Genomic DNA, 12319 nt, shown 5'->3' with positions numbered 1-12319 from the left:
AAAAGTAGGTCTTATAAAGAGCTTGGTTGCAGAAAGTATTGGAGGCATAGGTATATTACTTTTTAAAAGTAGTGCATACACATAAGAAATGAAAAATGATAATGGATTACTCCAGAGGTTTATTTTTGGTTTTGTGTAGCCATCATACTGTGCACCCTTTGCTCTTAGGTGCTCAGATATACGCTGCATGAGAGCTCTGATCGCATAATGAGGCCAGGGGCACGCTGGGCTGTGGCTGCTCTCCCAAATCCCTCATTTTGATGGAATCAAGCATTTCTTTTAATATGATTCTATGGTAATTTTATTTAGGTCATTTTTCTAAGATAAAAAGCAATGGATTATTGTTTTAAAAGATTGTCATCCCTTAAGCTCCTTTAGCCCAGAAGTTTCCCTGAATGAAATTTCACAGTTGCCATGTAGTAGCACAGGCTGCAAAAGAGAATCTGGGCCGGCTGCTCCTGCGAGCTGTTGTTCTCGCCATACATAATGCCCTTAGCTGTGTCTTTTGCACTCATTTTAACATCTTTTCACAGTACTTATCTCTCCTATGGAGATGTCATAATGTGAATTATGAATGTGTTGTCACAGTGAAGCATATTGTGGATTAGGTATAGCTTGTATAATATTTCAAGGTACCCTACTGCCTACATAATATTGACAGATTGGTAAGCACCCAAAAAAGTAATAAGACCATGATTAAGACGCTGAAAGAACTAAGAGAATTATGAAAAATAAGAGAATAGCCCTGGCCAGTGGCTCAATTGACTAGAGTGTCATCCTGTGCACTAAAGTGTCCCGGGTTTGACTCCTAGTCAGGGCATGTACTAGAGGCAACTGATTGTTCCTCTTTCACATCAGTGTTTCTCAATCTCTCTCTCTCTCTCTCTCTCTCTCTCTCTCTCTCTCTCTCTCTCTCTCATCAATAAAAACCTTTTCCTGGGGTGAGGATTTAAAAAAATAAGAGAATGCATAAAACATCAGGAGAAACACTAAATTATCATGGCTGTAGAAAAGCTAAAAGAGCTAAGAGGAAAAATATATGAGCTACAAAATGAGATCAGTTACAAGGGAAACTTTAAAAGGAAAATTAATTTATTGAAAAATTGTATCACTTGATTTTCTTCCATTACATGCTTTAGCTTATAAATGGGTTAGGTAATATTCCATAGGGAATGTCCTGTGTCTGTGTGTGTGTGTGTGTTTAAGCCAAAAATGGAACACTAACATTTTGAGCATTTATAGTTTAACTCTACTTATCTTTTAAAAAGAACATTTTGACATTATCTGCATAAGATTTATGAATTTTGAACAAGTTTGTGCAAGACTTTGTCCAAAGCTTCTTGGTCCCCCAAAGGACATTAATACAAAGCAGAATTTATGGGCTGTGGTGTTTCTTTTTAAAGCCAAGGAGAGAGTTAGTTCTAAAGTGAATAAAATTTCAGACAAGGAGCATTTGTATTTTAGTTTTACATTATTTCTGGACTTAGTTATTGGCAAGATTTAATAGTGGGCACAGATCATTTTAGCAATGTATAAAAATCTTTTTATCATACTGAAGAATTGTACTTTTAACAGAATATCAATGCTATGTGCTGTAAACCTTGAAAAATGTCAGTCATAGAAAAAACAAGAAGACATAGAGGTTTAAAATTAAATGTTACACTCTGAAGAAACATATCAAACTTTCTTCTCTTTCCTCCTATCTTATTTCTTCTTTTTTTTTAATCTTTCCTCTTATCAACAAGTCATAAACTTTTCTTGGAATGCAGCAAATTAAACACATTTACGTAAGATCTTAAATATTATCTAATCTGTACTTAATGCCTTTTAAAGCTGTTGTTTTCGCTATCATCATAACTAAAACTATCCCCACATCGCAGATTGCCTTGATACATTTGATAATTCTCACAGTCCTCTTTGTGTCTAAATATTGATCTGCATCTTATAAAGTAGTAAAAACTAGAAACTTGAAAGTCTCATCAGATGAGAGCATATTATATTTGATACTATTCCATTTCTGTACATGACTTATGTTTTAAAATGTCTTCAACGTAGTACAAAGAAGGCCTCGGTTTGATAGACTTTTCAAATATATGTATATGCTTGTTTTTGTGGCTTTGAGGCTCTACTTTATGGTGTCTTATCCATTATCATTAATTCCTCTTATTTGAATACACAATATAAAGCTAAAAAGGCTAAATATTTTAATTGCCCTGTGTGGAGGTGAGGATGTTGTTTGGCTTTTGGGTATAAGTGAAAGAGCATTAAGATAATCCTTGGTGTGGAATAAAAGTCTGGGTCCCTCCTGACCTTTCTGAATATTCTCCCAGCTTCTAATAGATTCTATTTCAGGGACCGTTTCTATTGATTGTTTTCTCTTTGAATGAACCACACCTTTCTGTGAATTTTTGTTTGAAACTGGACATTTGAACCTAATAATGTGGTAACTCTGGGAATCAAATTATTTTTCTACCTCAGGGTTTGCTAGGTTTGGTTATTGTTTTGTTTTGATTTGTTTTGTTTTGTTTTGTTGTGTTGTGTTGTGTTGTGTTGTGTTGTGTTTTTATTGCTGCAGGCTGTCTCTGTATTGAGGTTCAGTTTGAAGTGTGAACTTAAGGTCTTCTCAAGTCTATCCTGAGCCTTTCTCTGGGTGCGCACTGTCACTTTTAAATTTTCCCCTTATACATAGTTGTTTTTGAGTGTTCTGCTTGTTCATATCTGGCTCTGAAAAGGGGAAAATGACAAAAGTAAAAGGGGAAGCAATAAGAAGCGTGATGCCTCTTTTTATCTTTTTTAATGGTTTTTTATTGACTTTAGAGAGAGAGAGAGGAAATATAGAGAGAGAAACATCAACTGGCTGCCTCCTGCACACCCCCTTCTGGGGATCAAGCCTGCAACCTGGGCATGTGCCCTGACCTGCAATCGAACCAGCAACCTTTCAGCGCACAGTATGATGCCCAGCCAACTCAGCCACACTTGCCAGGGCAGAAGAATGCTGGCTCTTCAAATCCCTTGGAATTCAGTCAACCAAAGGGGAAGAGGCTTGCAATCATGCGGGAGGTGCAACAACAATGACTGCCTGTCTTTCTGTGTGCACCTCTGTGAGCAGAAGCACTAATCAGTGATCAATACACATGCACAGCTGCCTGTCACATGGTTCAGGGGTGAAGAATAGGTGGCTACTACTGTGCTAAGAGCTGAAATTGACTGAAATTAACCACAATTTATGGTCTAAGCCTTACCTGGTAAGTTGAAGGCCTTCAATATAGTCCAGAGTTCCAAAATAGCTATGGGAGACCAGCGATTTCCAACCTTCTTCATCTCATGGTACACATAAACTAATTACTAAAATGCCATGGCACACCAAAAAATATATTTTTGCAACTCTGAAAAAGTACATATAGTTTTGATTCATTCACACCAGATGACTGTTGTTGTATTGACTGTTGTCATTATTTTTAATTTAACAATCTAAGAGAAAAGAAGTCAAGTGTCCCTGACTAAATAGTCAGGTATTGAATGTTTTAAAAATTCTTGTGGCACATCAGTGTGCCTGCCCCGGCACACTGTTTGAAAATCACTGCCTTAGATTCTGCCAGTGCAATTGTTATCTAGGTGGGGAGACAGAGTCCTGATACTTTACTGCCATCTTCCTAGAATTCTCCCAGTAAATGACTTTTTATAGAATGAATTACTCTTTACATTGTACATTCTTTCACTAATGAATTTCTGCTAGGTAAGGGAAAGCTTTAGGGTTTTAGTCTTTATTTGATTTGGAGAAAGATTACTGAATAACAATAAGGATCTCAAGCAGAGAAAACAAACAATAGCAACATCAAAGGAAGGGTGGGAAAATTGGGGAGGTCAAGTTCCTTTGATTTATCTAGAATTCTGTTATTTAGCATTCACCACACATTCTGATAGGCAGTCATATTTTTTGTATTAAAATTTTTTAAAAAAGAAATTGGTGCTTATTAAATGAGATTTAATAGACAAAAAATCGTTAAAACATAGAGGCAAATGGTGAAAATAACAAAGACATAAATTGGTAACAAAATGATTAGGAATCACTGTTCTAAAACTTCTATGACTCTTAATGAATTTTCTCACTCAAAAATACCAGTTTTATTTTGCACTAAGATACGGTTACCTGCTGCACATAATTTAAAAAGATCTCTAGATGCCCGTGTAGTCATCAAAGATTACAGACTTTTAGAACAAGATAATACTTTATAGATTACTTTTATTTGGTTGATTGACTTTAACTTGGAAAGTTATTACTTTAGAAATTCAGAAATACCTCTCTGAAAATGAGTATTATGGTGGAAAGCATCTCAGTAAGAGTTAGAGAAATTTGTATTGGTCTGTGGCATAGTAGGATATTTTTATATGCTGTGCGTTCCCTTTAGATAGTGATAAAACTATTTGAGGGTCATTTAGCTTCCATCTGTTATACTTTTAAAGAGCATTGCAGTTTAAGACAGATTTTGAAAATTATCCTTTGAACTTATGCAGACTTTCTGAAAATACCTGTATAGTCACAAAAACATGTCTAATACTCTTCAATTTAAAATTTCCACAAGAAAATGAAAGAGAAGGTTTCGAAAAGTAATCAATTTTCCCGTAGGTAAAAGGGCCAGTGGTTTAATGAGAAAATTCAAAGTTAAGGTTATTATATAGTTAGAGTTTTAGATTTTCTGGAGTACTTTTAGAACAAAGGCTATTGATCTTGCTTATTGAACTATAAATTATGACACAATTATAAATATAACTTTAATCACTAATAGTATGGATTTTTTTATTGCCCAAATAAAGAGCATCTAACTTCTAAAACGGGTGTTATGGAAAAGAAAAGTTGCACAGGAAGTAAAATAAAAATACCCAACAGTACTTTACTTAAAATCTAAATATTCCTTCTAATGAAAATTCACACTTAAGAGTACACACCTGAATGTCCTGACAGCTGTGTTGTTCTCTCAGCCTCCACAGATGACAGTGCAGCCGAGAAGAAAGGGGGAACCCTGCATGCTGGCCTCATTGTTGGAATCCTCATCCTGGTCCTCATTATAGCAGCAGCCATTCTTGTGACAGTCTACATGTATCACCACCCAACATCAGCAGCCAGCATCTTCTTTATTGAGGTAAGTTGCGAGTATTACACATACGACCATACTAATTTACAAACTCTCTCCATTTGCTAACATCACCTGTATTTAATATTTTGCACATTATTTCTCCACTTTGCAGTTGGGAGCTGGCTGATTTCTCTCTCTCTCTCTCTCTCTCTCTCTCTCTCTCTCTCTCTCTCACACACACACACACACACACACACACACACACACACACACACACATATTGATAGATTGCTTTCATGTGATGAGTTCAGTTATCTCATCTCAGGAGTTTTTAAAGAAATAACCTATCTTGCTTTTCACAGATCTAAAGGAAAATGGAAACCATACTTTTTTATCCTTTTATACCCAATATGCTAACCAGCTGTTCTCCTGATTCTAGAAGGAAATGCAGCATATGCTGGAGGCTAAAGAGCTTTTCTTAAATCAGTTAATCAATAAATGCTAATTAAGTTCTGGCAGCATGCAAGTTACTATAGGGTGGCCCTGCTCTCAAAATGCTCATGAACTATTCAGGAAAAATAATAGCTTTATATTATAACAGATATAACGATAATATAATGGTATGGGCCATCACAACTTTGTGTAATGATGTGTATTTTTATATTTATACTAGTGGCCCAGTGCACGAATTTGTGCACATTGAAAGGAAATTAATTAGAAGAAATATTTTAATATTGCTATTCGCCCTTTCTCTCAACCAAATTCACGATTGACAATGACAGATCGAAACACACACATGCGAATGGTGCCAGCGAGAGTTTTATATGTATCTCACATGCATGAGTCAACTTAGCCTTTTATAGATATAGAACAAACTTGCTTAATTAGACCTGCTTTCTGATTTAGCTAAACTTTTTCCAGCCCAGTGAAGCACCCCAACTTCTCTTTCGTGTAATTGTCAGCAACACAGCAGTAAATATCAACACAAAGCAGATTATTATTGTAGAACACGCAGGGAGAACAAAGGGTAAAATATTTAGCTGCAGCAGTGTTTGACTATATTCTGCACAGTGAGAAAACCTAAAGTCATTTTTAAGTTCCACCATTTCTTACTTCTTTTCAGTCAGGTCAAGTTTCTAAGCTTTCTAAATCTACGTTTTCTGGCTAATGAAAAGAAAATAGGATTCCACCAAGTCTCCTATCTACCTTCTCCAGGACTTCTGCTCTGTGAGGATCAAATGAGATGAGGCACGGGAAAACGCTTCACAGACATTTGTTTAAAGTGTAAAATGTTTCCACCTGGCTATAAAGCAAGTCATGTTCCTGGACTGAAGAAACTGCAAGGAAGCTAGTTGCTAGGGAGAGGAAGCTGGGCACTGCTATGTGATGTCATTACCTGGACAGACACTTAGCATATTAGCCTTTTATATACATAGACTAGAGGCCCGGTTCATGAAATTCATGCACGGGTGCAGTCCCTAGGCCTGGCTGGCGATTGAAGCATGAGCATCTGGTGTGGAAGGGCAAGTCCCAGATAACCTCTGGGCCCTGGGCAGCACCTGGGCCCCCAAGCCCCAGCGTGCCCCTGCCACCTGAGTCACAGTGCCCAAGTCCCCAAACGGAGATGTGGTGAGCACAGCTGGATGCCATGGTCCGGGGCACAGCATGGGCCTCTTGGCTACCCAGTGCCACAGCACAGAAGTTGGGCAGGCAGCGCGCTCGCTCCTGGTCGGCCTCGCAGACTGGCTCCTGTGTAAACCCACGGGGATCCTGACTGGCTCCTGAGGCCCCGGCAGTTGTGGCCCAGCTCACCCAGAAGAGGCCACACGGGTACCAGGCAGGCTTCTCATTGGTGCCTGGCACCTGAGCACAGGAGCTTCCCTGGCACGTAAGCCCTGACATCCTGGGGGAGGGTAGCAGGGGGAGTGAGAGTGAGATCAGTGGACACCCCACATTCTCACTGCACCTCTGTCCTCATCACCCCCGCCCCCAGGTAGCCAATGAGAGGTCACAGCATGTCGCCAATGCCCACCATGTTCCGCGCTGCCCCCTAGTGGTCAGCACACATCATAGCAAGCAGTCAAACTCCTGGTCAAAGGGACAATTTGCATATTAGGCTTTTATTATATAGGATATAGATGTGTATGTGTGTGTGTGCGTGCACGTACACACGCACACACATACACTCATACAATCACAAAAAATAGCACCATGGTGAATCAGTGTTGTGTTCCTATGCATAGAATATAGATTTGGAGCCAGTGCCCTGGATCATTCAGGTGAAGGACCGTGGTCTGAGTATAAAGGGCTACAACCAAATCCTGTTGGCCAGAGGCCTGAACTGGGAAGGCTGGAGCCCATAGGATAAAGTTGAGGTGACCAAGTCACCTTCTATCCTCCAGATGAGTGAGCTTCCCAAGCCCCCTCTGTGTGCAGCTTTCATTCCAACATCTTAATAGGCTCACTGCTCTTCCAACACCAAATAAATACTAGAGCAATAAAGGAAATCTTTCCCTTCAGAGTTTCAAACATGTAAAGTTTAAATATTTTCTAATTCATAGATTGATAAACAGAAAGGTTCCCTAGAATTTTGTTCACTTGTTGAATAAGAAATTATAATTCCTTTTAAAGTACAGAGTCAAAATTACCTTTGTTTCCTTTAAAAAAGAGAGGTGAATGAAAAGACAATTAAATAATTGCTCAGAAGCCCTATATGGCTCTCTACTGTCCGTAGAACCAAGTGCAGCTTCTTTAGGTCGGCATTCAAGGCCTTGGAGAACTGGATCTTGCCCATCTTTTCAGTCTGTAACCCATGGCTCCCCAACTTGAAGTTGAGAGTGCCATCAGATTTCACGCTTTGCTCTTCTCCTTGCACACCCCAAATTTTCCTTGCCACCAAGGCATTGCTTATTCTGTTTCCTCTACCAAGAAAGCCCCCCACTTCCACCTCAGTTCTTAAATTTAAGATTCGAACAGCCTCCAATGCTATGTACCCTGTATGCTTCCCTGAACCATCTCTTTCTGGACAGCTGGGCATAATCTATTTCTCCTCTGAGATTCTGTCCATTGTAATATAATTGTATCTTTCTCCTGCGTTTACTTTTCTGTTCTGTATTAAAGTAAAGTATGCACATGATTTATTGCACCCTACAGATTTCTAAGTTCTGTAGGATTTGGAGTAAATCACTTAAGTTTCTTTCAAATAAGAGGTATCCCATTAATATTCCTGGGGAAAAAGTATACTAGGGCATTTCAAGATTCCACTAAAAATTTACATATGACATATTCTAGAAATAGCATCTTGTTTAAAATCATAAGAATGGAGAAATTATCAGGCACTGCACTTAGTTGGAAAGCTGTTAAGTGTTGTTAATGTACTGGATTTTCACAGAAGGAAGCAGAAAGCTTCCCCGAGGTCATGAATGCATGCCTCAGAGAGCTGACAAGTGACAAGCTGTAAAGCTTCAGCAACTAACCAGACAACAGGCTGCTGCTGTAACCCCTCAGATGTTAAAGCCTTTTAATACGCTGTGCAGGGTATTTTCTGACATCGTAAAAAGGAAGATACTGTGAAATATCTGATGGTGATGGTATGAGCGGAAAATTGCACAGTGCAAAAGACCTGCTTTACACAGCAGCCCTGTATGAATAAAAAATGAGACCATAGAATAGTGAAAGTATTTTTCTGGCATTTGCCTTTTTTAATCAGTCTTATTGTTTTATAATCAGAGCCTAGATGTCCATGTGTTTGTGTGAATACTTACACATGCGCATATTTATAGAATGTTTAGAAGGACAGATAGAGATAATTTGGTCCTCTTCCCTCATAACACAAAAGAAGAGACCACGGCTCTGAGTGGCGGAAGACTTCCCCAATGTCAACGAGCCGTAGCTCTGGGAAGAACTGTCTTGTCTTTCCACACTCTAGTGAAGCTGAGTCATTCTGCAGATTCCCAGCTTTTCCCTCTTGGCCTTTTTTCCTTCCAACTGAGTCAACTATCAGTGTCTACTTAAATCATTACCTCTCTGACACCCTGCTGTCCTCATGCAGCTCCCAGGGGCTGCTCAGTGGATGATTTTTAAAGGTGATAATTATAACTTTACTATTATTCAGGCTGACCCATGTTTGCAAAACAAAATACAGGTTCATGATGACTGCATAGTTAGTGAAATAACAGATCTATGAATTTGAAGGCTTTGAATAACCAATAATTTTTAATATATTTTTATTGATTTCAGAGAAGAAGGGAGAGGGAGAGAGAGATAAGAACATCAATGATGAGAGAGAATAATTAACCAGATGCCTCCTGCATGCTCTACACTAGGGATCAAGCCTACAACCCATGCCCTCCTGGTTCATGGCTCAATGCTCAACCACTGAGCAACACTGGTCGGGCTGAATTACCAATTAAATGAGATTTATTTGTGTATAAAGAGATGGAATGCACCAATATTGTATAAATTGCTTTTTTATCCCATATTATACATCTAAATTTTAAATAAAATTGATGTACTTTTTTGCATTATGAAAACAATACCTGTTCATTATAGAAAATTTGCAGAAATGTAAAAAGAAGATAAAAAGAGTCATTTACAGTCCCAACATGCAGGAACAATCACTCTTACTATTTTAATTTGTTTTCTTTTGGATTTCTTATATGCATAATTTGATATTTGCCCATTTAATATAACTGTGATGTCACTGAAATGCAAATTGACATTCTTTTCTTATCAAATAACATTTTCCTATTTTACTAACTCTTTGTAAACATCTTTATAATGGCTGTATACTATTTCATTCAGCATTCACTCCGTAGCTCTGCATTGATTGCCTTTTATGCTAAGTGGCAATTCAGAAAGCACTGAGGGCGTAACATTGCCTATTAAGTAAAAGAGAAGCTTGTTTCGGCCACTTTAAGACTGTGTATTAGTTTCCTGTTGCTGCTAGTAGCTTAAAGCAGTACACAATTATTATCCTACAGCTCTGGAAGTTAGAGTCTACAACAAGTCTCACTGAGACAAAGTCAGAGGTGTCAGCAGGGCTGGTTCCTTCCAGAGGCTTCAGGCTTCAGCTGCTAGAGGCTGCACACATCTCTTGGCCCCTGGCCCCTTTGCATCATTCCAACTTCTGCTCTGTCATCACATTTTTTACTGCTAACTCTGAACCCCTGCCTTCTTCTTATAAAGCCCCTTGTGATTGCCTTGGGCCCACATGGATAATCTAGGATAATCTCCCTGTCCCAAGGTCCTTCATGTAAACACAGCTACAAAGTCTTCTTTTTGCCATATGAGGTACCACTGGCAGATCTGGGCAATTATGACATGTACATTTTGGCTACCACAGATACATCAAAAGCAATATGCATCACACAGTATCCATTACACCATGACCATAAGAGATACCCCAATTTCAGTGATATTAAATGTGATCCAATGTGTATCTTGTGTACTTCACAATGAAATACAAACTGTACTGAACACTTGCAGGAATAAGTTCTTGTGCTAAACACTGTGTATACTGTGATACAATTTCATGACTTTATCTTCCAATGCATGTAGCAGAGTTCATGCAACCAATTTGGTACTGTGGAGCATTGGAGCTCTTCTCACTCTTTGCTATCATAAGCCCCATTATGAACATAATAATGGTAACTGTAATTTTATTAAATGCTCTAGTAGGAGTGATTTATGCTTATTACCTCAGTTAATCATCACAAAGACTTTGAGGCACTAAGATTATCTCCCTGTCACATATGAGGAAACTGAGGCACAGAATTTAAGTAACTTGCTCCACATCATACAGTTAGTCAGTGGTGGAGTCAGAATTTGAGGCAAGGCTCTCAGTAGACCATATCCTTAACCACTGGGCCATGTTGCCTCACTGTATGTAGAAATACAGGAAGATGTATACCTATGGGCATACATTGTGTACTTAGAATAGATTCCCAAAAATAGAATAAAAGGAAATAAATAAAGAGTTTAAAGGTACTTAATTAATGTTGCCAAAATGTGTACACCAATTTACATAGCTACTGTCGTTAGTGTTTATTTATAGTGATGCTAAAGACAGTGGCCATTATTTATGTTTTGTTCTTGCAGAAAATTTGGACCAATTATTATATATTTTGTGGATACAATACTTTTCCTCAGGTGAAGTGTTTACATGGCCTTCAGCTTTTAAACTTCTTGTTTGTAGATAAGCAATGGGATAAAGTGAGAATTAAAAATCTAATCTAGAAATACATTCTTATACTGAGTTCTAAGTAAACATGACTAAACGCAATGAAGTAAATAAAACCAAGAGAAAAGTAGATGAGGATGAGGAAGCCTTGATAATAAAGCAAATCATCACCCGATATATTGTATATTAAACAATAACTGAATTAATTATTTATATGCCGTGCATTTATGTACATGATAAGGTACAAGAGCTCCATTTTCCTAAGACATTCAATCTTTATCTGACATAACAGTCTATTTTCATGAACTTATCTTCTGTATTCCTCCATCATCCTCTTCAGATCTTACATTGAGCATTTTTTTGACATTTTACTAAATGGCTTTCTTTTCATGTTTATCTGTCTGGCTTTTCTCAGTAATTTTTTAAAAAGACATTTGATTTTGACCCAAATTTATTCTATTATGCAAGAGCAACTAACATGCTTTACAATCTTTTTTTAAGTTTATTATCTTGAAACAAAATAGAAACATTCAAATAAGCATGTGTCCCTTAATTTTTAATAGATTTTGATGACACTCTGTCTTTAAATTTTTAGAAGAATTAAATATGTCTTAGGTTCTACATTATGTTTGATGAACGTTCTATGATTTATAATAAATTTTAATGTCACATACCACTAAGATTTTTAAATAATATACATAAAATGTAATCTAAATGAAGGTAAAGAAAATAATATTGAAAAGCAATAATCATATAAAAAAATCCCATGGAAGTATTCTATATGAACTATAAACAAAATAATTTAGACAAGCAAAATTAGCAAAAGAATTTATTTTCAACACTGCCCTTGACTTTTCTTAGTATTTTAAATGATAGCTGGTCTTTAAACATTTATGTACATATTTGATTGTTCTAACCTACATAATAAAAGGCTAATATGCAAATTGTCCCCTCGGGAGTTTGACCAACTGGGAGTTTGACCACTCGTTATGACGTGCGCTGACCACCAGGGGACGGCACGGAATGAAGGAAGGCCCTGGCCAGCAGCCAGCAGCCAGCAGCT

General features: G+C 37.7%; 1 protein-coding gene across 1 annotated transcript in view; it reads left to right on the top strand.

Annotated features, from left to right (window-relative positions):
* The window catches only part of LOC102424007 (plexin domain-containing protein 2), a gene marked incomplete at its 5' end in the record, with an annotated part of 93170 nt that overhangs the window by 58983 nt on the left and 21868 nt on the right, over positions 1–12319 (top strand). Inside the window, one exon of the mRNA XM_006094301.3 lies at positions 4981–5141. Coding sequence (XP_006094363.2) covers positions 4981–5141 — 161 coding nt within the window. The remainder of the gene's footprint in view (positions 1–4980; positions 5142–12319) is intronic.

The sequence above is a fragment of the Myotis lucifugus genome, unplaced genomic scaffold (assembly GCF_000147115.1).
Source record: "Myotis lucifugus unplaced genomic scaffold, Myoluc2.0 scaffold_132, whole genome shotgun sequence".
Classification (NCBI taxonomy): domain Eukaryota; kingdom Metazoa; phylum Chordata; class Mammalia; order Chiroptera; family Vespertilionidae; genus Myotis; species Myotis lucifugus.
This window is presented reverse-complemented; position numbering and strand designations above follow the sequence as displayed.